Here is a 23,058-nt window from a genome sequence, read left to right as displayed (position 1 = left end):
CCCACATTTATTCGTTTCAATAATACCGAAGAGTGAGTTTAGGATTTCACTTTTGAATCCACTCTCTTTATATTTTCACTTATTTAATCAACTAAGTAAAAATCTACTATCAGTTGACCCTCATTATTGTAAACTCAATATTTAATCATCAATGATGAGATTCAACAATCGTCTTCTTCATTTAATTTCTGTCATTATTCTTACCAAAATAATCATAAAACGGTAAAAGTTCATCACCAACAATGAGTTTAATGAATATAACTAAAAATATCATGGTAAATAAAATCAAACATTTAACTAAACCTTTTTTTTCAATTGAAATTGAACCATTTTGACTTTTGTAAACAAGATATAGATCTTCTTCTTTGTCTTGTTTTTCTTTTTGAGGCATATTAATATCCAATTGTGAATAAATTAGTTTTATCGATTGAGAAGAATATACTCTTTGATTATATGTGTATAGTTAAAAGTAAGAATTTATTTGATGATTAAATCTTGTCGTAAAGACAATCAAATGATTAATTTGTTCTCCTTACTTAATTAGATTAAATTTTAATTGTAAATAAGTGGTTACTAGGGTAAAATAATCCAATACTCTTGTACCACGGAGTAATACGAGACTAAACTCTCTAACAAAAACATTTCAAAATGCAGAAATTAGTTCAAAACTCAAAAATCCGTTAAAATTAACAACATTTTATTGAAGTATAGTATGTAAATAAATTAATTGAGAGTGAAGAAAAACAATAACCCTAATTTCCAGAATACCAAAAAAAAACCAAATACAACCTATTCCTTAATCTAAACTTGCGACATCCAGATTAAAAGCAACAGTTTCACTATCGCTATCATTATCTTTTTGATTTTGTTTGTGATCAAATCCCTCGTCATCATCATCATAATCATTTGGTTCATAATCCGTATCAATTTCCAGAAAATCAGTAGTATCAGGTGTACTTATATTTTCAAAATCACTATCACCATCTCTTAAATTTGAACTAGTTGACTTACCATAACTTTTTTCTTCTTCATGATTATTATTACTAAATTCATGATCTTTTAAATCATCAGCAAATTTAACTTCTCCATTTTTAATCTTAGATTCTTCTAATTGCCTTTTACAAAATTCAGTAGCTGATTCAAATAATATTATTGATTTTTCTAATATTGTTTCTTTATTTTTCATAATTGCAACTGCTGTACCTGCTGCTATTGCCACTTTAACTGTAAATGGAATTGCAGGTATTGCTAGATGAACATTGTTAGAATGGTACTTCGATATGATGATACAAATAACCTAAAAACTTGACTTTTGATTTACATACTAAAAAAAGGCATTATCTATGTGGATTCTATGTAATGGTGATCCTATTTCTAAGTTTTAAATTGTCCCTTAAATATTGATGATAATTATTTTTAATTGATTTTGTGCGTTGTCACAAGTGATAAGATAAGAGCGCAGTTATTGTTGCGCTTTAACGCGGACCTTTTGTTTTTAGTCATTCTGGTACCGTACAAGATACATCAAACAAAGTTTTATTATAGTTGAAAAGAAGTGTTAAAGCCAATGAGTTGATAATATGTCATTACTTTTCTAGCTTTCAATACTAACATCTACACAGGTCAGTTATATTCTAGTACTAACTCAACTCGCCTTAAAGAGATTGATAGACTTAATGAAACAGACAAATATTGAAATACACCGTATAACAAACGAGTCAAATTCAAATTTTAATGATTTATATTACAAAATATATATAGAATAAATGTCTGAATCATTAATATATATGCAATTAAAATGTACTTTTTAAATAAATTTTTCAATGTTCATCATTATCATTAACAACAATATTATCTCTATACATATAAAATTGTATAAAAATAATACTATCTTCTAAAATTGTACCTAAACTACCTAATAACCAACTTAAATTTAACAAGATATAACTTTTATCAAATCTAAAAAATAAAATTTGTAAAGCATAAGTTAAATTCCCTAAAGTTGAAAATAAAAAAAATAATAAAGATAATCCAAATACTGATTTTTTCTTGTAATTTTGTAAAATTTGAGGAATTCTTGCACCTAAATATAAAAATGCAGAACAATAACCCATAATTTGTGGACCTAATTTTATAGGATTTTCAATTGGTAAATCATCAACTGGTTGATTATCTGACATTGATGAAGAAGATAATAAAAATCCAATAACTCCACATGATACAACAAATATAATAGGTAAGATATATTTTATAAATATTGAATGATATTGTGGTTCCATTGCAATATCAGTTAAAGTTGAACTTCTTCTTCTTCTTCTTGTACTGGTACTATCAGTTAATGGAGTTGTTTCATTGACATCAATAAATTCTCTTTCTCCCTCAAGATGTGAATGATGATGACTATGATGATGATGTTTTTTATGTAATTTCTTCTTATATATTTTAGTATAATAAAAATAACTAAAAATCATTAAAAAATCAGCAATACAAAACCAAATAGCTAAAAATATAACTTCAGGTAATAATCCTGCCCATATGGCTCCAATTAAATTAAAAAAATCACCCAAAAACCAAATACTTATGAATCCAATAGCTATACCTTCTGCTGATTTTAATCTCCATTGTTCAATTAATTGAGGCATTAATAAAACTATCCAACACGCTAATGATGTTGAACCCATTAATCCTGATATTTTATAATGTAATGTTTGTGACATTTCTTTGGTAGTTATTAAATTTGTTATTATTAGTCCCAACATTTTCTTGTTATTAGCTAATGATACTATCTTGTCGAAATTACTTTGATTAAAAAGATGCTGATGCTTTTCTATTGATAAATTAGTTTTAAAAGCAACAAAAATTTTTTTTTTTTCTTCTTCTTCTTCTTCTCTACATATTTTAAAAATTTACCGCGCATTACTATCTTCATCGAACAATTTATGGTTTTGTAACTTTAAAAGTTTAATTAATTTGACACATTCAGATAATGATTATCGATTGAATGGATCAAGATAATAAAATACGAATAAACAACTACGATGGGTAAAATTATTTTAAGAAGTCTAATAAAATATACATTTATCACTCTTTCTAATTTAAAAAAAAAATTTGAAAATTATACACTTTGTCCTATGTCCTTTTGTTCCCATTTCTAATCCCATCCTAAAACCTTTTTTTTTCTAAATTTTTAATGCTATTGAAATAAATAATTAATGTTGTAATGCAAAATGTAATAATAATAATAATATATTATAATGAATGTATGCTTTTCCCACTTCTCTTTTCTAAAACTAAAACTCTCTGATAAACCAATCTAAAAACAAATTAATAAATGAAATAAAAATAATATCATGAAAACACCAAATAAAAATATATATGAAATATGAAATATGAAATATGAAATTGTTGAACCAAATATTGAAAATCCCAAAAATAAAATAAGTATAATTAACCACCACATAATTATTTAATTATATTTATAAATATTTTTCAAATAATTCATCATTTAACCAACCAACTTTTTCAAAAGCTGCAAATAATCTTGAAGCTTTATTAACATCTATTCTACAAGCTTTTTGTGCATCAGTTCTTCTAAATTGTTTACCTAATTTTATTTTACTAACTTTTTCAAAAAAGAATCTCCTTTTGGAATCCATATAAACCGCTAAAGGTAATCTTAATATTGAAGCTAATAAAATTTCACCTTGATGTAATTTAAATTTGTTTAGGTTTGGATCTTGTGATAAATCCATTGGTTGACCTTTCCATTCAATTTTAAGACATTTAGCGTTATTTGTTGGTAATGTTTCAAATGCATTTGGTGAATAATCTGGAATTGATTCATCAATTAACATTTGTTGTTGAATTGCAATTGGAATTGAAGGTGATGATGGTGGTTTTGGTATTGTTTTTCTTTTTTTAGGTGGTGGAGTTGAAGAACCAGAATTAGTTTGTTGTTTTTCAGAATCTGAACCTATAAATATTGAATTATCAAAATGTTTTGGAGTTCTTCTTGATCTTGTACCTCTTGTAGATTCAACTTCTGAATATTCATCATCAGTTGAATTTAATAAATTTATTTTTTTCTTATATTTTCTAATTGGTAATCCATAATTATTGGTTATATAATTTTTATTTTCTATATTTGATAAATTTGAATATTTATCTAAAAATTCAAATTGATTTTGATAATAATTTTTTGATGGTTTTATATTTATTGATAATTTATAATTTTTATAATTTTCTAATTTAAATTCTAAATTTGAATTATTCAAATAACTTTTAGTAAACTTTTTTGGTTTTGTTACTTCTTCTTTAGTTGGAAATGGTGGTAATAAACTTTTTGTAGTTTTTAAATTAGCTATTGAATTTTTATTATTATTATTATTATTATTATATGGTATAATATTTAATTCAACATTTCTTTGAGCTGGAGATAATGGTGGTGATAATGGTTGTTGAGTTATTGTAGTTGAAGTAGTAGAATCAAATGATGAAGTTAAAGATTTTGTAAATTCATTTTGATTTAAGGTATTATTAGTTTCAAAATCTAATGTATAAGGTGGATGATATTTTGGTATAATATGATCATCAAAATTATTTGGTGTAGGACAATTGGGTATTATCTGTTGATTATTAATATTATTATGATTGTTAGTTATTGAACTCATTGGATGATATAAATAAGACATAATTAATAGTTGTAATAAATTCTAATATAGTAATTGATAGTAATTGTATGCAATTGAGTAATAATAAGTCTAGTATATGAAATAATTGATATATTCAATTGATTGATTGTATAAAAATATGGAGAAAGAAAAGTTTACAAAAAAAACAAAAAAAAGATAAAAAGATAAAAAAAACTTTTGTGATTATTTAAAAAGGGTTTTATAATATTTAATTAAAAACTTCTTATTGAAGATAGTATAATGATGATGATGATTTTTAAATAAAAAAGTGATTCAATTTTTTTTTATTTTTTTTATTTTTATTTTTATTTTTATTTTTATTTTTTTATTTTTATAAATAAATTTAAATTAGAAATAACACAATATGCGTAAAAATAAATTTTGGTTTTATATACAGTATTTATGGTCACATTTATTTATATACAGTACTGATAATATTATTAACAATTAAAGAAAAAAGAAATTTTAATATGTAAATATTGTTTTAAAATTTTTTAATTTAATTTGAATAAAAATAAAAATACAAACTATGAAAAAGAAATTAACTATTATTAGATAAGTGTGAGTAATATAATGTTAGTAATAATTGAAAAAAAAAAAATTAGTAATACTTTATAAAGTCTAAAAATATTCTGAAGACGTGAATGAATAGTTGTAGTGAAATCTTAAGAATATTATTTAGTAGTCAAGTAAACCTTAGTAGATTCAAGATTTGAAAATCAGTTTTATTATAAATTGTAATATAACAATAATTTAACTTAATTAGGTTGTTAATTGAACTTTACTTTCCTACAATTATTTTAAATAGACCAAATAAATCAAATTTAAGTTTTATTATTTTTTTTCTTTTATTTCCGCTACTTTATAAAAAAGAAATTTGACAGATTTTGATTAGACTAAATAATCTTTTAAAAACTGTTTAAATGGAAGCTAAATTGTAATATGACTAGATGAACGATTAAAGTATAATCTAGCAATTTAATTGAATATTTGAAATTCCTGGTACTCAGTTATAATAATCGTAGTTCCCTTTGTTATGCCAAAAACGTATCGGATTTAATAAATATTTTGTTTCATTCAATTATTTTATTAATTTAATTTGAAACAACGTATATGCGTTTAAGTATAATTATTTAAGTGAAAATAGGAGAAAGGAAGGCAAATCAAGTATGCATACGTTCTTCTAGCCTATTCGTTTATTATTAATATCATATGTTTCACATAATAATTACTTCTTTTTCACCATTGAAGATAAATTTTAGAAATTTCAGATGATAAAAAAAAATTTTTAATTTTTAGTATACGCAAGCCGCTTAAACAAAAAAAAAATTTTAATTTTTTGNTTATCGCCTTACACAAGATAAAAAAAAAAAAAAAAAAAAAAAAAAAAATTATTTTTGGTGGGGTAGATAATTGATAAGATAAGTAATGGATTAATGATGAAAAATGAGATTATTAATTTTGAAGTGACTACCTTAGGCATTGTTAGCAACCTAAATACAATTGAGTATTTGAAAAAGCTCAATTCCTAAAGATTAATAATTTAAATCAATAATAAAAAAGAAACAATAATATTTCAAGTTTACTGATAAATGAAAAAAAAAAAATTTTAAAAAATGTTTCAGATGGAAAAATAAAAAAATTAAAAAACTTAAAAAAAAAAAAAAAAAATTTCATTTGTGATGACTTTAAATTTTCTAAGTTATATACAGGACCATATACAAAAAAATTCTTATTACATTCAAATTATTCACTATTGGCTGTATTTAAAAAAAGTAATATAATTTAAGTAGTGCTCTTATTGTTTATTATATTTCCGATTCAATTGTCTAATACTATTACTTTACATCATGTACACCTTTTTATTTGTTTATGTTTCACTTTAATTACTCAAGGTTTCCGATTTTCCGATTGATACCAATGTTAAACTATTCATGATGGCAAATATTGTTGTTTCAGGGTCGATTCTGATCTTTTTTTACTTCTTTCACAATATGGTGTACTTCAATTTGGCTCGGAAAAAATTTTTTAACTCTTTTTCATTTTGATTAAAACTGCTTACAAAAGTTTACTTAACCAAACAATAAAACTCACCAAAAATTTCTTTTTTTTCTTTGGGGTTTAATTTTAGTTGATTTTTTTACTGTCAAAAGAGTAAATTTGCAGGATAAAGATCACTAATGAAAGAAATGAGGTCAGGTTGCTACGACGATTGATGATAGATCACTTTTCGATCGTTTAGTAAATTTTTAACGATATCAAACGAGTAAAGATATGCAGCTTCACTTACATATTAAATTAAATTTGATAGAAAACGTTTACTAAAACTATTGTGTCGTAAAGTATAATTCACACATAAATTAGATGTCTGAGACATTGATTTAATACATTTAGGAAATCACTTATGATTAAAGTTATCAATTATTAATAATGAAAACTAACTTTTTGATCTACGGAAATTTATGTTCAAGAAGGGTTTTCTATACTATAATATATATTATAATTTTTATACTTATTTCTTTTAAATTTCTTTCATGTTGAAATTTATTTCATAAATTTATCAAACCATTCGATTGCAACTTCTGGATTTTTACCTAAAAAGTTATAACCATCAAATCTTCTATCAGTACCAGTAATCCAATATAATTCTTTTTCCTTACTATCAATTTCATCAAATATTTTTTCAACATCTTCAGGATAAGTCCAAGTATCAGCTTTAACTTGTAAAATTTTAGTTGGTAATTTATCAAATTTAGCATATTCCCAAGTTTCAAAATTATCCAATGTTAAACCATTTTTAGATTTTAAATTTTCATTAAAATATATAATAGCTTCATCAACATTCATACCCATTGTTTCTGCATTTTTTTTAATATAATTACCAAAACTTATAGGTTGAACACCAACTAAACATTTTATATCCTTAAAAGCTTCTGGTTTATGATACATTGCAAAAAATGTTGAATTACAACCTAAACAAATACTTAATAAACTTTTAATCATATTTTTAGTATCTGATCTTGAATTAGCATAATTAATTGACCCAATTACATCTCTCCATTCTAATGTTCCAAATCCAATTGTATTACCATTTGCTGAATCACTTAATCCATGATTTCTTAAATCATAACATAAAACATTATAGCCAGCATCAACTAATGCTTTATATTGAGGTAAAAAACTAACTTCAAATCCTCCAAATGAATCCAAACCTGGTAAATGTCCAGCAAATCCATATCTATTTCCTGGCATAAAATGATTACAGATTATTAATTTATTGGAATTTTTATCTTTTGCAGGAATATACCAACCTTCTAAATTAACACCATCATCAGATGGGAAATATATTTCTTCTTATTCTAAACCAATTTCTTTTGGTGTTCTATAAACTGGTGATCTTAAACCTTTCCAAGAAAATTCAACAAATTGATCTAAAACTTTTTTATTATCTGCTGTTAATGTTGATGATGACATTTTTTTTTACTTAAGATTTTAATAATAATTGGATATTTATATAGTTCTTATTTTAATTTCGAATTGTATGGAAACTTGGAAATAATTTCAAAAATCAATCATGGGATTTTGGTTGTTTATATATCTTTTCAGACTCAAAAGTAACCGCTTTTGATAAAGTATGCAATTGCAATTAAAAATATCCGATATTTTTCATCTTTCAACTCTAAAACTTGATTGAATTGCTGTCAATTCTTCAAACAATCCCCTTAATTATTTTATTATTACTTTTAATAACCGAAATAAATTTTTAAAGTAAGAAACTTTTTTTTTGTTCTTTTTTGTTTGCTCGGCTTTTAACTCATATCCGCTACTTGGAATTACTACATTTAGTAAGTCCGCTTTATTTTTTAAACCAGACACACCGAATTTCTACTAATTTGTAAAAAGCGAAACCGAACTTTTAATTACCACTCCATAACTTGAATCTTTTAATGGCTGCTGTAAAAACAATGGAAGGCTTAATTGACTCATTTTCCTTTTTCTTTTGAATCATTTTCTTTTTGATTAAAGAAGATCAATCAACTAATATAAGAAATGTTCATGTTTATCCGAGGTTTTTTGGTTTTGACACTTTTTTTCTCTTTTTTTCTGCGTCAATTCTGAAACAAATATTAATTTTTACAAATTTAAAGTCAAGTTATATATTTCAAACCAACTAGATTTGATCAAAAGACTAAAATAATAAATTTTGACAGTTTTAATTGATTAACAAATTAGTAGAATTTGTAAACACCTGTTAGAGATAGATTGAATTAAAACCAATTACTAAACTATCTTTACTCTACTACAATTTTAAATGCGAATCTTAAATTTGAAAAAGGGTTCTCGCACTTATAGATCCGAATATTTATTAAAATATAACCTGAATAGAACCTTTTAATAGACAAATTTTACTTTTAAAATTCAAATAATCAAAACTCATACTAGTCAAAAACATAATTTGATGATAACTTTCACCTAAAATTGTTAACGATCAAAAGTAAATGATGAATTGGTAGCAGAAAATAATATCAGTAAATTTCTTATTAATTTTGTAAATAGAAAATGATGATTCAATTAACAACTATCATAATTTGATACAATTTCTCATTTAAAAGAAAATTTGATCACGACTTATACAGAATGAAGCAGAAAGGGTACAACATCAAGATGAAGATAATGACAATTCTCTACTTGATTTTTTTACCGAAAGGAAAAATTAACCAGTTAGTGGATTAAAAATTATTTAGCCTTGTTAGGAATTTCAAGTAGTTTTACAATAGTTCCAAGTATTACAATTTGTAAATTGTAAGTTATAATGCAAGTTGACCCCCACAAATGTTTTATGATAAAAAAACGATTTGAGAATCACTTGTGTCGTTGATCTCTTAGTTACACAATTTAGTTTTTTGAGACACTGATTAGATCAGTTCCATCTTTAAAAAAAAAATTTAAAGTATGTTGCAAATTTATACTTTATAATCCATCAGAGTGTTATGATCAAAAAGATGATGCTTGATTATACAAATAAAGTATGTCTAGCTCCAATGGTTAGAAGTGGAGAACTACCTATGAGATTAATGGCAGACAAATATGGCTGTGATTTATTATGGACCCCAGAACTAATTGATAAAAAGCTAATAACTACAACAAGAATTGAAAATAAACAATTAAATACAATAGACTTTGTTGCAGCAAATAATAATCATCAAAATTCCAAGAAACCACCAACCGAAGCAATAATTTTTAGAAAACATCCACAAGAATCGGGGAAATTAATACTACAATTAGGTTCATCAGATCCAGAACTAGCAGTTGAGGCAAGTTCCAAAGTTATAAAAGATGTAGATGGAATAGATTTAAATTGTGGTTGTCCAAAATCATTTTCAACACATTCAGGAATGGGGGCAGAATTACTCAAAACTCCGGAATTATTATGTTCAATACTAAGAAACCTAGTTGAAAAAATTGGTAAACCAAACAACAAACCAATAAGTTGTAAAATTAGAATGTTAGCAAATTTCGACAAAACTTACAAATTAGTGGAGCAAATAGTCACTACAGGAATATCAAATTTGACTATACATTGTAGAACACCTAATATGAGAAATAGACAAAATCCATTTTGGAATTATTTACCTAAACTTATACCCTTAATTGAAAAAAATGGAGTTAGTGTAATACTAAATGGGAATTTCCAATCAAAGTCAGATTTAATTGCAATACAAAAAGCATTAAATAACGATAAAATAAGTATAATGATGGCAGAATCAGCAGAAGCAAACCCTTCAGTATTTAGTGAAGTTCCAAAATCTCAAGATCAACTAATTACTGAAATTTTTGAGTTAGGTAAAAAATATCATCTTTATTCAGGTACGAAATTTTTAATAATGAATATGATCCCAGGTAAATCAAAATATTATCAAATTTTTTCACAATGTAAGAACTTCGAATCAATGGAACAAGAAATCATAAAAATGAATGAAAATAAAACTATAGAACAATGGAAAAATGATAAAATTTACAAGATATTAAATAAAAATTGTCAAAAACTGAATTCTTTCAATGAGGAAGAATTTGTAAAAGAAATGGAAAAAAGAAGTGTAGAAGTTGAGAAATTTTTTGGTGCCTGGAAAGAAGACGCTATGTTATTAGATTTGAATGACTCCCCAACTAAACGAACTATGGAAATACCTAAACATAAATTAAAAAATAATAGAAATGGTAATGTAAATAAACGACAAAAAATTGAAGCTGTATAATATTAATAGATAAAGGGGATTTATAGAACTGGTTAATGAATTGATGAGTGAACAAAAAAGATTTATAATCCTTCAAATAACCTCTGTTTTTCTCCAGATGTAAACTACATCACAAATTTTCTCTTCATTTGCCCTTGATTAAATTCTATATTTTATATACAAATAACATTAAACATAATTATAATTACAACACCATCAACCCTACAATAACTTGACTTCATTTTCTTCTGGGTTTATAACTCTTTTTAAACCACACCATATTCCAGAAGCACCAGCCATCATAACACTTGAATAAATCATTGGTTTTAAACCTTTTGAACTTCTAAATAAAGCACCTGCTAAAGCACCTGCAACAACTGAATTTAAATCATCATGTTTTTCTCTAAAACCATCTAATGTTGAATCAATTAAATTATAAGTTAATGCTAATACACCACATGAATTACCTAAAAATGGACCATTTTTAGTAATATTATTCAATATATGATTTAATTTAACTTTAGATGGGACATTTTCTGGTAATGTTTTTAAACCTTTTGCTAAACCATTAAGTCCACCAATTCCTAAACCTAATAAATATACAGCACCAGTTCCATAACATAAATCATCAGTCCATGATCTACTTGGTATAAGACCTTTAGAACCTTCAACAGTATTTAATTTTTCTTCTTCTAAATCTAAATATTCAACACCTTTATCTAATCCTGCTAATGGATGTAATTTTGATGCATAAGAATTTGTTAAATTGGGTGTTGGTGATGATATTATTGTTGAAACATCAGATATTTCTTGTGGATCAAAACCTAATGTTTGTTTCAATTGTTCGTTTTCTTGTGTGGTCGTGGTGGTTTGAGTAGTTGTTGGTTTTCCAAATATCCAAGACATCTTTGGTTTTATATGTATATGATGGGTGAATTAGTTATTTAAATGATAATATGTACAGAATGAACTAATTATGATAATGATATGTTAAATTGATAAACCTATTATTTAAATGATTATGACTGTCTTGGGTAGAAGGTCTATTATTGATGATGGTTGTCAAATGATATATAAAATAATGACGTTTATTCTACTTATAACTTTATTAAAAATTTTATGTATGTTAAGAAAAAAAAATCGGTTTTGAAAATTTTTCTTTGTGTTATAATCTGAATCTATTGAAACAATTATTAAATTATTGCAAAAAATCTCATTAGGAACGAAAAATGATCATACATTTGATACTTTAGTGTCTCGGGGTAGCTATATCCTTCGAGAATTTTGTAAATGAATCCACTTATTGTACTTTGGTCGGTGTTTGAGCTGAATTATTTTGGTAGCATGTTTCATTATCCTCGTAAGTACCAATGTGATGGCAAATTCAAATTTTTGAAGTAAAGTTCGCAAAAATTACCTACTATTCGATCAATTGATGTCAATTCTAAGTTTCAATTCCAGTCCTTGATCTGTTGTTTTTTACAATGGCATTTGTCACATGAACTATTTTTAAAATAATTCTACTCTCCAGAAAGCTAGTCAGCTTATGACTTACAAATTCAAGCAATTGAGAGCTCAAAAGAGGTCAAAAGAGGTCAAAATTGTTTCAAGATATAATGAGACTATGACTTGACAAATTGTCAATTGTAAATTTACTACTGTCATTTGTTTGATTGACATATTCGTCTTACGATATCAATACTCAAAAGGACTGCATATAAATCTTTTTTGTGAATATCAGGATTTCAATTACTAAACAAAGAATTTAGTATCCTATTCTTCAAACTGAATCAAGTATATACCCTAAATCATGTCAGACATTATACAGGATAATTCCAAAATACGGCTGAATCAAGAAGAAGCTCAACAAAATAAAGTCATAATCGAACCACAAATATCAATAAATCTAGTCCCACCATTAAATTTTGCATTGGTTGAAGATGGAATCTATAGATCTGGTTTCCCCATGGAAATAAATTACCCATTTTTGCTGCAATTAAATCTTAAAACAATAATATATCTTGGAGATTTAGGTCATAATTTAGATGAAAATCCAAAAAAGAAAAAGAAAAAGGAAAAAGATGGATCAATTGAAATATTAAATCAATATCTTAAATGGATAGATAAACAACAAAATATAACTTTCCATAATTTATTAATAAATTCATCACAAGAACCATTCAACAAGAATTCAGAAAATTTACAAAGTTTAAAATCATTAACAATAGCATTACAATTAATTTTAAATCCTAAAAATTATCCCATTCTAATACATTCAAATAAGGGGAAACATAGAACTGGATTATTGGTAGGATTAATGAGAAAATTATTACAAGGTTGGTGTTTAAGTGGTATCTTTGAAGAATATGAAAAATTTGCAATGGGTAAATTTGAATATGATTTAGAATTAATTGAAATTTGGCAACCTGAATTATGGATTGATGATAATAATAAACCAAATTTTGTTAGAATCTAGAACTATTAAAAAAAAAGTATGAATAATAAAAATTGTTTGTTCAAGCTATTAAGCTTTGTAGAAACTGTACTCTACCTAATATAATTTGATCAATAGAAAGAGATTAGTTAAAAGATCATTAGTATTCATCCAATTATTGTTCCATAGAAGAAATTGAATTGAGAATGATTTGTTTTAGAGTAATCAAACATTTTCCTACAAATCAAACATTTTAACATACAAATACAAAATTATACATTATGAAGTAAAAATTTGTCAATAGATAGTGTCTATTGGAGTTCACCATACGAAATCATAACCGACAAAGACATTCGTTTTGCACCAAACTTCAATACTATGTTTAATTTACAAATTTTTCGAAATACCTTTCCCTTAGTAAATGCCAACAATCATATTCAATGATATTGAAAATGATTTAATAACATCCAGTCAGTAAACAAATATCGCCAATAATAATATGATAAACCAACGTGTTATCATACTTTACCAAATATTTGAAAAAGTAAGTAAAATTTGCTTCAAAATGTTATTGTAATAATTTCCATTACACTGTTAACAAATCTAATTCCCTCCATTGCGACGCTTCAAAAGGTAGTTGGGCAGGAGTTCTCCAAACGAACCACGAACAAATTGACTCTCGATAATAAAACTGACATAATTAAGAAATGATCTTTTTGCAGCACAAGAAATTCAGGAACGTACAAAAGTTCGGTTTAAAAAGTGCATTATAAATCCCAACAAATATCTTAATAGTATAAAGATATTTTCATATTGCATGACATGACGTTCAAGTAAGCTAATGCCTCTAATCACAAATCTGCTATAGATGTGGCTGTACCTTAATTAATTCACAAATTAAATAAATTTTATCATATCTAACAAAAACTAACCAATTTAAATACAAGCCAATATGATTGTAAAAATCAGATTAGGAATCCATTAGTATAATGATGATAATTTTATTAAAATTGTAATATAACATCGAATTTTCGACCAATAAGTATAACTAATTGCACACTTAGACTAATCACCTGATTTTGCAAGATATAAAGACTTCTTCATTTTTTGTTTTTTGAAAAGTTGTACAATATTTTTAATTTTTGAACATGTCCTAATATTTTGAACTGTTTTACACTACTTATATAATTTTAATATTAAAGTTACTATTTAAATTTCAGGCAACATTGAACTTTGACGTAAATCAAGACTCTCAAATTCAGTTCTTATATAGACAATTGAAATTTTATAGTCTTATACATCAATGCTTTGATCATATTTGGGAATGAAATGATAAAAGTGATAAAGATAAATTTATAAATGTAGAGTTTGTTCGCCAATAGAGATAGTAATTTAATTTTCTGCTACAAGATATAATATCATACAAATACAATTTAAAATATTTATTAAATACAAAATAGCTTATTTCTCTTATAAACTACTAGTAAGTAATCGTCTTGTTTAAGTTTAGGATTATATTTAAACCATTAATTATACCAAGCTGATATCAAAAGCGCGTACCTAAATGCTGATATCCATATCATCTACCTATAAGTAACACCTTAAAACAGAATGAACTTTAATTCAAGAATGAAGACTTAATCATTAAGGCACACTTCATTATTTAGATCCTAAAGATCAAACATCAATAAATGAATATTGATATTGACCTTATAAAAACCCAAATGTTATACAAGTATCAGCAAAAAACTTTTATGGTTAACTTGGTAAAGAACATATTTGTAGATGTTTTGTTGCATATGGCTGCTTGAATCAACAGTTATTTAGAAAAACACAATAACATAATACCAAAGTACACATTTTATACTATAGCTTTCCCTCATTTATGTGGTGATGCATAATACATCGTGAAATCAAATTAAATTATCATTTTTAATTAAAAACCAATCAATTCAATTACAAATATATAAATTGTTTGTAAGAATCAATATAAGGATCCATTAATATCATATAATGATAAATTAATCAGAATAACAGAACAAAAAAATGTAATGAATTAATAAGTAAATTGAAAAGAAAAAGTTTCTTCTCCAAATTATCCTTAAATGTAAATTTTATTATTATCTATATTAATTAATTATATAGACTATTTGATTTAATATAACACTTAATTTATTTTTGTAATAATTTACACTACTTACCATATTTAAGTATTAATTTATAATTTTGCATTCTCAACATTTTTTTTACATTTTAATACTTTCTTATCAACAAAGAATTATATTTATTTACTAAAAGGTTTTAAAGGATTTTGATTAGCTTTAATCAATAAGGTATTATCAATAATGTATCGCTCAACTTAAACCTTGATTTCATGATAAAATTTAGAATGTTACAGGTACAAGGATTCATTTGTTTTAATATAGACTGCACAATTTTTTTTTATTAGTTCAAAATTATAAATATATTATGGGATTAATGATGCATAAATTACAATCAACAACCAAAACACTTTTTACATAGAAAGTACTGATTGAAAAATTAGACAAATGAGTAAGACTAAGTCAAAAGTTTGTTTTTTTTGTGCATGTCATTTCAACAATTTTGTCATTCAACTGCTGATTCTTTGTTGCTCAAGGTAATTTTGGACTTTTATACTTGATCATCTCTACTCTTGTAAAAAAACGTCTTTATTACTCTAACCTCTTTTTTTACAAAATGCGAGAGATAGGGATGGTCAAGATTAATTCATTTTTGATTTGACTTTGAATATTTAGAAAAAAAAAATTATAAGAAAAAATTACTTTATTATCAAAATTTTAAACTACAACCAATACATCGAAAATCAATGTCTAATAGACCAAGAGGACCTAGACAACAACAACCATATCAAAACTACCATCACAAACAATCACGTCAAAGACAATCCGATTATAGAGATAGAGATGAATATTATTCAAATAGTAGAAATTATAATAGTGGACCACCAAAAGGTCCTAGAAACTTTCAACAACCACCAAAAAGACCTCTGAATTTCCCAACTGGTCCATCAAATAAAAGAAGAAGAGATGATTCATACAGCAGTAGAAGTTCATATATTCCAAAAGCACCACCAGAAGAAGATCAACTTGAACAAAGACAAATATATTCAATAACTTCAAAATCAACATCATTTGAAAAAATAAAACAAGTTGGACAAGGTACTTATGGTAAAGTTTATAAAGCATCAAATACAATCACCAAGGAAATTGTTGCAATGAAAATGTTAAAACTAGAAAATGAAAGAGAAGGATTTCCAATAACAGCTATAAGAGAAATAAAATTATTACAATCATTTGATCATCCAAATATAGTAAGTTTATTAGAATTAATGATTGAAAAAAATTATATATATATGGTATTTGATTATTTGGAACATGATTTGACAGGGTTATTAAGTCAAGTCGAACTAAATAATGGTCATAGAAAAAATTTATTTCATCAACTATTGGAAGGATTAAATTATTTACATAAAAAAAGGATTATTCATAGAGATATAAAAGGTTCAAATATTTTAATAGATTCAAAAGGTAAACTTAAAATAGCAGATTTTGGATTAGCAAGAACTATACAAATTGGAGAAGTACATGATTTTACAAATAGAGTTATAACATTATGGTATAGACCTCCTGAATTATTATTAGGTGCAACCAATTATAGTACTGATGTTGATATATGGGGTATAGGTTGTTTATTATTGGAATTATATACTAAAATTGCAGTTTTCAGAGGGATGGATGAAATAAGTCAACTACAATCAATTTTTAATTTAGTTGGAACTCCCACCACTGAAACTTGGCCACAAATTGCTTCCCTTCCATGGTATGAAATGTTAAAACCGAAAATTAATATAACTTCAAAACTAAAAACAAAATTTAAAGATATTTTGGGAGTTGACGCTTTTGAATTAGCTGAAAATTTATTACAATTAAATCCAGAAAAAAGATACAGTGCAGAAGAAGCTTTAGCACATGTATATTTCAAAAATGATCCTCAACCACAACCTTTGGAATTCTTGGCTGATTTCAAACATGAATGGCATGAATTTGAAACAAAGGAGAAAAGACGAGAAGAAAGGAAAAAACTAAAAGAGTTGGAAGATGCTGCTATTTAGATATATATTAATAAATTATTTTAGCTCTTTCAAAATTTTGCCTCGACATTTTAAAAAGCTTCACTCTAAATTGGAAACTAATTTTTTTACAAGTCTAACAATGTTTTTGATGTATTTTTTACTGGTGGCCAAGAGTTTAACAATAATTACTTCGGGTTATCTGCCAAATCCTCCATCAACAGAAACTATAACTACAACAACAGAAGAATTCATATACACATTACCATTCAAACATTTATTCAATAAAGATGCAATTGCATGTTTACAAAATATAGAAATTCAATTTTTACAAAAACATTATAGTTGTTCTAAAAAAACCAAATATTGTGATTGCTTATTTCTTTCATATATTAATGAAAATTGTTTTGACTTAGTGAGTGATCCAATTTGGTCTTTAGAGAAATTAAATCATTTTGAATGTAAAAATTATAATTTAACTAATTTGTTATGAAGTTTATTTTTACAAAAGAGGAACCATTTACGATTTACACAAAAAGATGCGGCTTATTTGCTTATTTGGGAACTTTATAAAATTACATATGATTTTTGGTAGAACTACAACATTGATTAATAAGCTACTAAATTCAGACTTCCATAGCTCCCTTTTCTCAATATATGCTTAATTTAAGGTATAATATTTCACAAACTTTTTACAATCTTCCGGCTCTTGCGATGAAAAATTTCAAAGAGGATTGATTTAATATATAAGAAATATCAAATTTATTCATTCCATATTTCAATGTCAATTAATTAAAGTTTTCAATCTTTGTTACCAAATTGTCAAAACTTTAATCCTTTAAACCTAATATAATAAATTAAAAATATCAAATGTAATTAATAATTTAAGTTTGTTTCTTACTTTTCATTTGATTTACAATTGCTTTGAGATTTAATTTGTAGCCCCGGTAATCTGACAATTTGTTCCCTTTTCATACGTTCTTCTTCAACATCTAGATAAAACTCCCATTTTCATTACATTTTGAGTTAAGAATTTGCCTCGGCAACCTGCTGGTTAATTTACTCAAATAAAGATATTATTTTATTATTACTCTGTTTTGTTTTACTTTTCTAAATACTCTTTTTAATAATAATAAATTATTTTTAAAATTTCATTTTTTTTTTATTTTAATTTTTTATTTTTTATTTTTATTATTAATAAAAATTATGTTAAAACCCGCTTTTTAGAATTTAAAAACTATTTCCATTACTATCCAACAATTAACATGGGATCTTGTACTTCAAAAGATTCTAATCCACCTTCACAGTCACAATCACAACCAGCACAATCTCAAAAACGACAACAGCAGCAACAACAAATACTACAACAACAACAGCAAGATCAACAACAGCCACCACCTACAGAAAAATCAAATGGTTCAACTATATCACGTAATAATCAATCAATTCTGAATAGTATAGTACCAAATGAAAAACAACCACATTCAAATCCAATTGATGCAGCAATTCAATCAAATTCAACTAAAAATGTTAAAATATTACTCTTGGGTAGTGGAGAAAGTGGTAAATCAACTATAATAAAACAAATGAAAATATTACATACCCAAGGTTATTCAGATGAAGAATTAATTGAATATCGACCTTTTGTTTATAAAAATGTTTTGGATTGTATAAAAAATATTATAAATGCAATAATAGATCTAGAACCATCACTTATAAAAGAAGAAAATTCTTTGGATTATGATAATTTAGATCAAATTTTAGATTATGAAATAGATTTAGATCAATTTAATAATCTGTTTGATGAAAATATTGCAAAAAAGATTTATAAACTTTATGATTCTAAAATTGTTAAAGACTTTATAATACATAATCAGGGGAAATTTTATCTTATAGATTCAACTGACTATTTTATGAACAACATAATGAGAATAGCTGACCCAAATTATATACCATCTACAACAGACATTTTAAGAACTAGAAAAAAGACAAGTGGGATATTTGATTTTAATTTTGATATGGGGAATGGCTTAAATATACATATGTTTGATGTAGGAGGTCAAAGATCAGAAAGGAAAAAATGGATTCATTGTTTTGATAATGTTACTTTAATAATATTTTGTGTTGCATTAAGTGAATATGATCAAGTTTTATTAGAAGAAAATAATCAAAATAGATTGGAAGAATCATTAGCATTATTTGATTCAGTAGTAAATTCACGTTGGTTTTCAAGAACAAGTGTTGTCTTATTTTTAAATAAAATAGATGTATTTGCTGAAAAATTACAATATTCACCATTAGAAAAACATTTCCCCGATTATCAAGGTGGTAATAATATAAATAAAGCAGCAAAATATATTTTATGGAGATTTAATCAAGTAAATCGACTGGGTTTAAATATTTATCCTCATGTGACTCAAGCAACTGATACAAAGAATATTGAATTAGTTATGGCTGCTGTAAAAGAAACTATTATGGAAAATACTTTAAAAGATAGTGGAATAATTTAAATATTTAATTAAAATTTTATAAGTTTTATACATGTTATTTAAATAAAATAAAATTAATGTCAGGACATGAATATCAATACTCTTTGATAGCACTTTAACTATTAAAACATTATTTGATGAGGATTGTGATATATGGAATATTTATTCACTTAAACCCAACTACCTTGAACCACACTATGAGTCAATTTGTAACTTGGAAACATTGAGCACATCCCTGAACTCTTTTAAATATAAAGGTATTAAGCATTGCTTTAAAAGTACACTGGGTCAGTGATTTAGTCTTTCGGACTGGAAACCCGGGTTTTTGTGCAAAAAAATCTAAAAGTTGCAAAAATATGAAACAAAAAATCTATATGACGGAAGAGTTTAAACCCACAGAGCTCCAAAGTTATCTTTTTGATCCACATATCTAGCTAAAGTTGTTGTTCTGGCCCTCGATCTGAATCTTGTACAACCAATACAGAATCTTGTGGAAGTTCACGCACCGCCAAATTGTACTTCAAGACTATATTATTATCTGCGTAGAACTACCCCCTGTTACCTTATTATTATTAATATATAGATTATTTTACTTTTGGTCAAAGCCTCCATCACTTTTGAAACTATATTAATTTAGATTGAAATTAAATTTGCGCCTCTCTTTATATTCTTAAAAAAAATCAGCAATTGTTTTGAAAGAATTTCAATTTTTGTGTGTATGTGTCTATTTATGTAGGAGAGACTAATATTAATACTCATTATTTTATTTTTCGGGGGGTAAGTTCACTAAAATTGAAACTAAGTTATTAATTTTAAGATCAAGGATTAATGAAACTCAAAACAAATAAATAATAGGTGAAATATCTCAAATATCTCAAAAATCTCAAATAAGATTTTCTATCAAATTCAAATAAAGTGACAAGCGTATGGATCCTACTCAGATTGTAGTTGGTATTTGCTGTATCATTGCTGGAGCTAACTGTGATTACAGAGGCTGTACAGCTGAGGATTTTGTAACACATGGTGATGCTATTGATAAAAATGTTTCATTGGGAAATTCGGATGATGCTATTCTAGTGGATATGAATTAATCCAAATGTAAATTTGGAATCGAAAGAAGGAATTACAGGTGAAGAATTAGCTTATTTAATACCTGAGCAATTATTTAATTCGAATCTTACACAGTTATCAATAGATTTTAAAGGAAAAAAGGTCGATCCTGGTTTGGTTATTCCTGGTTGTGTTTTATTCGCTGCGGGTGCTTGGGCTTTCACATGGCTTATCTTGATGAAGTTTGTGATAAGGTTTTTTATCGAAAGATTTTCCTTTTAATGGACTTATATAAAAATCATTTTCTAATTTAATTTTGAAAGTTTTGTTATTGATTTTATATTGATGATATTTAAATTTTTATTATGTAAAAATATAACTTTTTTAAATTGATGAATTAGAAACGTAATATTTATAGAAATTTTGCGGCAATCATTTTAAGAAAAAAAAAAATCTAAAATTTTACGAAATTTACGAAATTTAGTTTATACTGAAAACGAATAAAATTTGGTCCTTCTTTACGCGAAATAATTCTCTATGGAACCAAAATTAATTCGGCCTTGACGAAAAAAATTAATTTCATGGAACGAAAAAGAAAAAGAATCATTTGCAAACTTTAGAAAAACGACAAAAACATTTTGAAAACGACAAAAAGTATTTGTTAAGTTGTATATTTGTAAATGTAGTATAAACTAGTTATACACTGCAGCATCTCTGGTACAAGCTCTAATGATACAGGCAACACCACCGATAATACAAGAAGCACCAACAACTATTCCACCTGGATCAAGCCTTTTGTCAACTAAAGCACCTTCAATATCAGCTGTAATCACACTGTAAGCAGCCAAGGCTAAACTAAAAGTGAACGTAATAGCTAATATATATTTTGATAACGACATTTTGATTACAACTTGTGATAATGTTAGGGTATTCTTTGTGGTACAAAAGTGTGAGATTTTGTAGGGTTTTTATATCTCACAAATGTTTAATTTTTTAATTTGTAATAAAAACGTTGTTTAAAATCTTTTATTCATAATGCAAATTGATTATATAAACATAAAAAAATAAGATAAGAGTATTTAATTTAAAATACTTGATGATTGTATAATATATATACAGTTTATTCATCATATTCCTGTGTCATGTACAATTTCTTAAAAATTAAACACTGACAAGTTTCATCAAATGGCTCAAAATTGATTCCAAAATAAGAATAATTTGGAAACTTCAAAATCAGATTTTAAAATTAGACTTTAATTCCTTGGCGCTCTAATTGTATAAACTTTTTGACATAATTCTTCTTCTTGTACCTTAGACTTCTGTTTTAATTTTTAGTTTAAATTCACTTAAACACGCAAATTATTATATCATTTTTGCTTGTTGTTAAAAAAACAATTATCGACCACTCACAAGTATTCAGCACCCGTAATGATTCATAGGCTTAACTGATGATTGAAGTGATTTTGAAAATCACAACTAATAACAAAAACATCAAACAAAACGGACTGAAAAAGATAAGATTTAGACTACTAAATTAAAAGTTGCATGTGTGGTTCAGCTTCCTTTTATCTAAAATCAATTTCCATGCTATGGTGAGGCAAAAACGCATTTCTCCCATAATAATTGCTAAAAATAGATATCGAATAGCGACAAAGTACCATAACCAACATTTGTTCTTGTTTAATTTAAAACGCAACTAATTTACCTTTTTATGCATGAACATCACTATTTTATTTTAGATCAGATAGTAATTACTATCAGACTAATTATATTCTATTGTGTTGATCAGTTTAAAATCAAAAATAACAATTGGAGCCTATCTTTCCACAGTTTTACAAGACTTTGGATTTATGCATTATATAAATATTAAATTATCGACGTCAAATGCAAAATTTTAATTTGCACTGTAAACTATGGTTCAAAAACTTTTTATTGTCAAGGCTTCATTAGCCGTCACTTCTTTAATTCCTGTTGTATTCATGATCGCGGATAAATTTCAAACTAAAGATGGTGTAGATTTAAAAACTATTTTCATTGGTATCTTAAT

At 25.6% G+C, this 23,058-nt stretch overlaps 10 protein-coding genes across 10 annotated transcripts; 4 read left to right on the top strand and 6 right to left on the bottom strand. All coding sequences in view use genetic code 12, as the record gives it.

The window, feature by feature from the left end:
* Positions 1 to 796: 796 nt before the first annotated feature.
* KGF54_003635 (uncharacterized protein) lies at positions 797 to 1,338 on the bottom strand (the record flags this gene model as incomplete). The annotated part of the gene is made up of 2 exons (XM_051764245.1): positions 797 to 1,248; positions 1,326 to 1,338. 2 exons carry the CDS (start codon positions 1,336 to 1,338, stop codon positions 797 to 799), a joined length of 465 nt encoding a protein of 154 aa, XP_051619695.1.
* Positions 1,339 to 1,820: 482 nt separating this feature from the next.
* On the bottom strand, positions 1,821 to 2,759 carry KGF54_003634 (uncharacterized protein; the record flags this gene model as incomplete). The annotated part of the gene is made up of 1 exon (XM_051764244.1): positions 1,821 to 2,759. One exon carries the CDS (start codon positions 2,757 to 2,759, stop codon positions 1,821 to 1,823), a length of 939 nt encoding a protein of 312 aa, XP_051619694.1.
* Positions 2,760 to 3,476: 717 nt separating this feature from the next.
* On the bottom strand, positions 3,477 to 4,670 carry KGF54_003633 (uncharacterized protein; the record flags this gene model as incomplete). Its single annotated transcript, XM_051764243.1, has 1 exon — positions 3,477 to 4,670. One exon carries the CDS (start codon positions 4,668 to 4,670, stop codon positions 3,477 to 3,479), a length of 1,194 nt encoding a protein of 397 aa, XP_051619693.1.
* Positions 4,671 to 7,235: 2,565 nt separating this feature from the next.
* On the bottom strand, positions 7,236 to 8,165 carry KGF54_003632 (alpha/beta hydrolase family protein; the record flags this gene model as incomplete). Its single annotated transcript, XM_051764242.1, has 2 exons — positions 7,236 to 8,005; positions 8,057 to 8,165. The coding sequence occupies 2 exons, from the start codon at positions 8,163 to 8,165 to the stop codon at positions 7,236 to 7,238; spliced, it is 879 nt and encodes a 292-aa protein (XP_051619692.1).
* Positions 8,166 to 9,682: 1,517 nt separating this feature from the next.
* SMM1 (Smm1p) lies at positions 9,683 to 10,948 on the top strand (the record flags this gene model as incomplete). The annotated part of the gene is made up of 1 exon (XM_051764241.1): positions 9,683 to 10,948. The coding sequence occupies one exon, from the start codon at positions 9,683 to 9,685 to the stop codon at positions 10,946 to 10,948; it is 1,266 nt and encodes a 421-aa protein (XP_051619691.1).
* Positions 10,949 to 11,149: 201 nt separating this feature from the next.
* On the bottom strand, positions 11,150 to 11,833 carry TIM23 (protein transporter; the record flags this gene model as incomplete). Its single annotated transcript, XM_051764240.1, has 1 exon — positions 11,150 to 11,833. The coding sequence occupies one exon, from the start codon at positions 11,831 to 11,833 to the stop codon at positions 11,150 to 11,152; it is 684 nt and encodes a 227-aa protein (XP_051619690.1).
* A 904-nt stretch (positions 11,834 to 12,737) lies between these two features.
* Positions 12,738 to 13,403, top strand: KGF54_003629 (uncharacterized protein; the record flags this gene model as incomplete). Its single annotated transcript, XM_051764238.1, has 1 exon — positions 12,738 to 13,403. The coding sequence occupies one exon, from the start codon at positions 12,738 to 12,740 to the stop codon at positions 13,401 to 13,403; it is 666 nt and encodes a 221-aa protein (XP_051619689.1).
* Positions 13,404 to 16,209: 2,806 nt separating this feature from the next.
* On the top strand, positions 16,210 to 17,514 carry KGF54_003628 (cyclin-dependent serine/threonine protein kinase; the record flags this gene model as incomplete). Its single annotated transcript, XM_051764237.1, has 1 exon — positions 16,210 to 17,514. The coding sequence occupies one exon, from the start codon at positions 16,210 to 16,212 to the stop codon at positions 17,512 to 17,514; it is 1,305 nt and encodes a 434-aa protein (XP_051619688.1).
* Positions 17,515 to 18,737: 1,223 nt separating this feature from the next.
* GPA2 (guanine nucleotide-binding protein subunit alpha) lies at positions 18,738 to 19,982 on the top strand (the record flags this gene model as incomplete). Its single annotated transcript, XM_051764236.1, has 1 exon — positions 18,738 to 19,982. The coding sequence occupies one exon, from the start codon at positions 18,738 to 18,740 to the stop codon at positions 19,980 to 19,982; it is 1,245 nt and encodes a 414-aa protein (XP_051619687.1).
* A 1,721-nt stretch (positions 19,983 to 21,703) lies between these two features.
* KGF54_003626 (uncharacterized protein) lies at positions 21,704 to 21,910 on the bottom strand (the record flags this gene model as incomplete). Its single annotated transcript, XM_051764235.1, has 1 exon — positions 21,704 to 21,910. One exon carries the CDS (start codon positions 21,908 to 21,910, stop codon positions 21,704 to 21,706), a length of 207 nt encoding a protein of 68 aa, XP_051619686.1.
* Between the last annotated feature and the right edge of the window lie 1,148 nt (positions 21,911 to 23,058).

This window comes from Candida jiufengensis (genome assembly GCF_024610255.1).
Source record: "Candida jiufengensis strain CBS 10846 chromosome Unknown scaffold2, whole genome shotgun sequence".
NCBI classification, from domain to species: domain Eukaryota; kingdom Fungi; phylum Ascomycota; class Pichiomycetes; order Serinales; family Debaryomycetaceae; genus Lodderomyces; species Lodderomyces jiufengensis.
The sequence above is the reverse complement of the archived record's forward strand: the minus strand, read 5'-3'. Positions and strand labels throughout refer to the sequence as shown.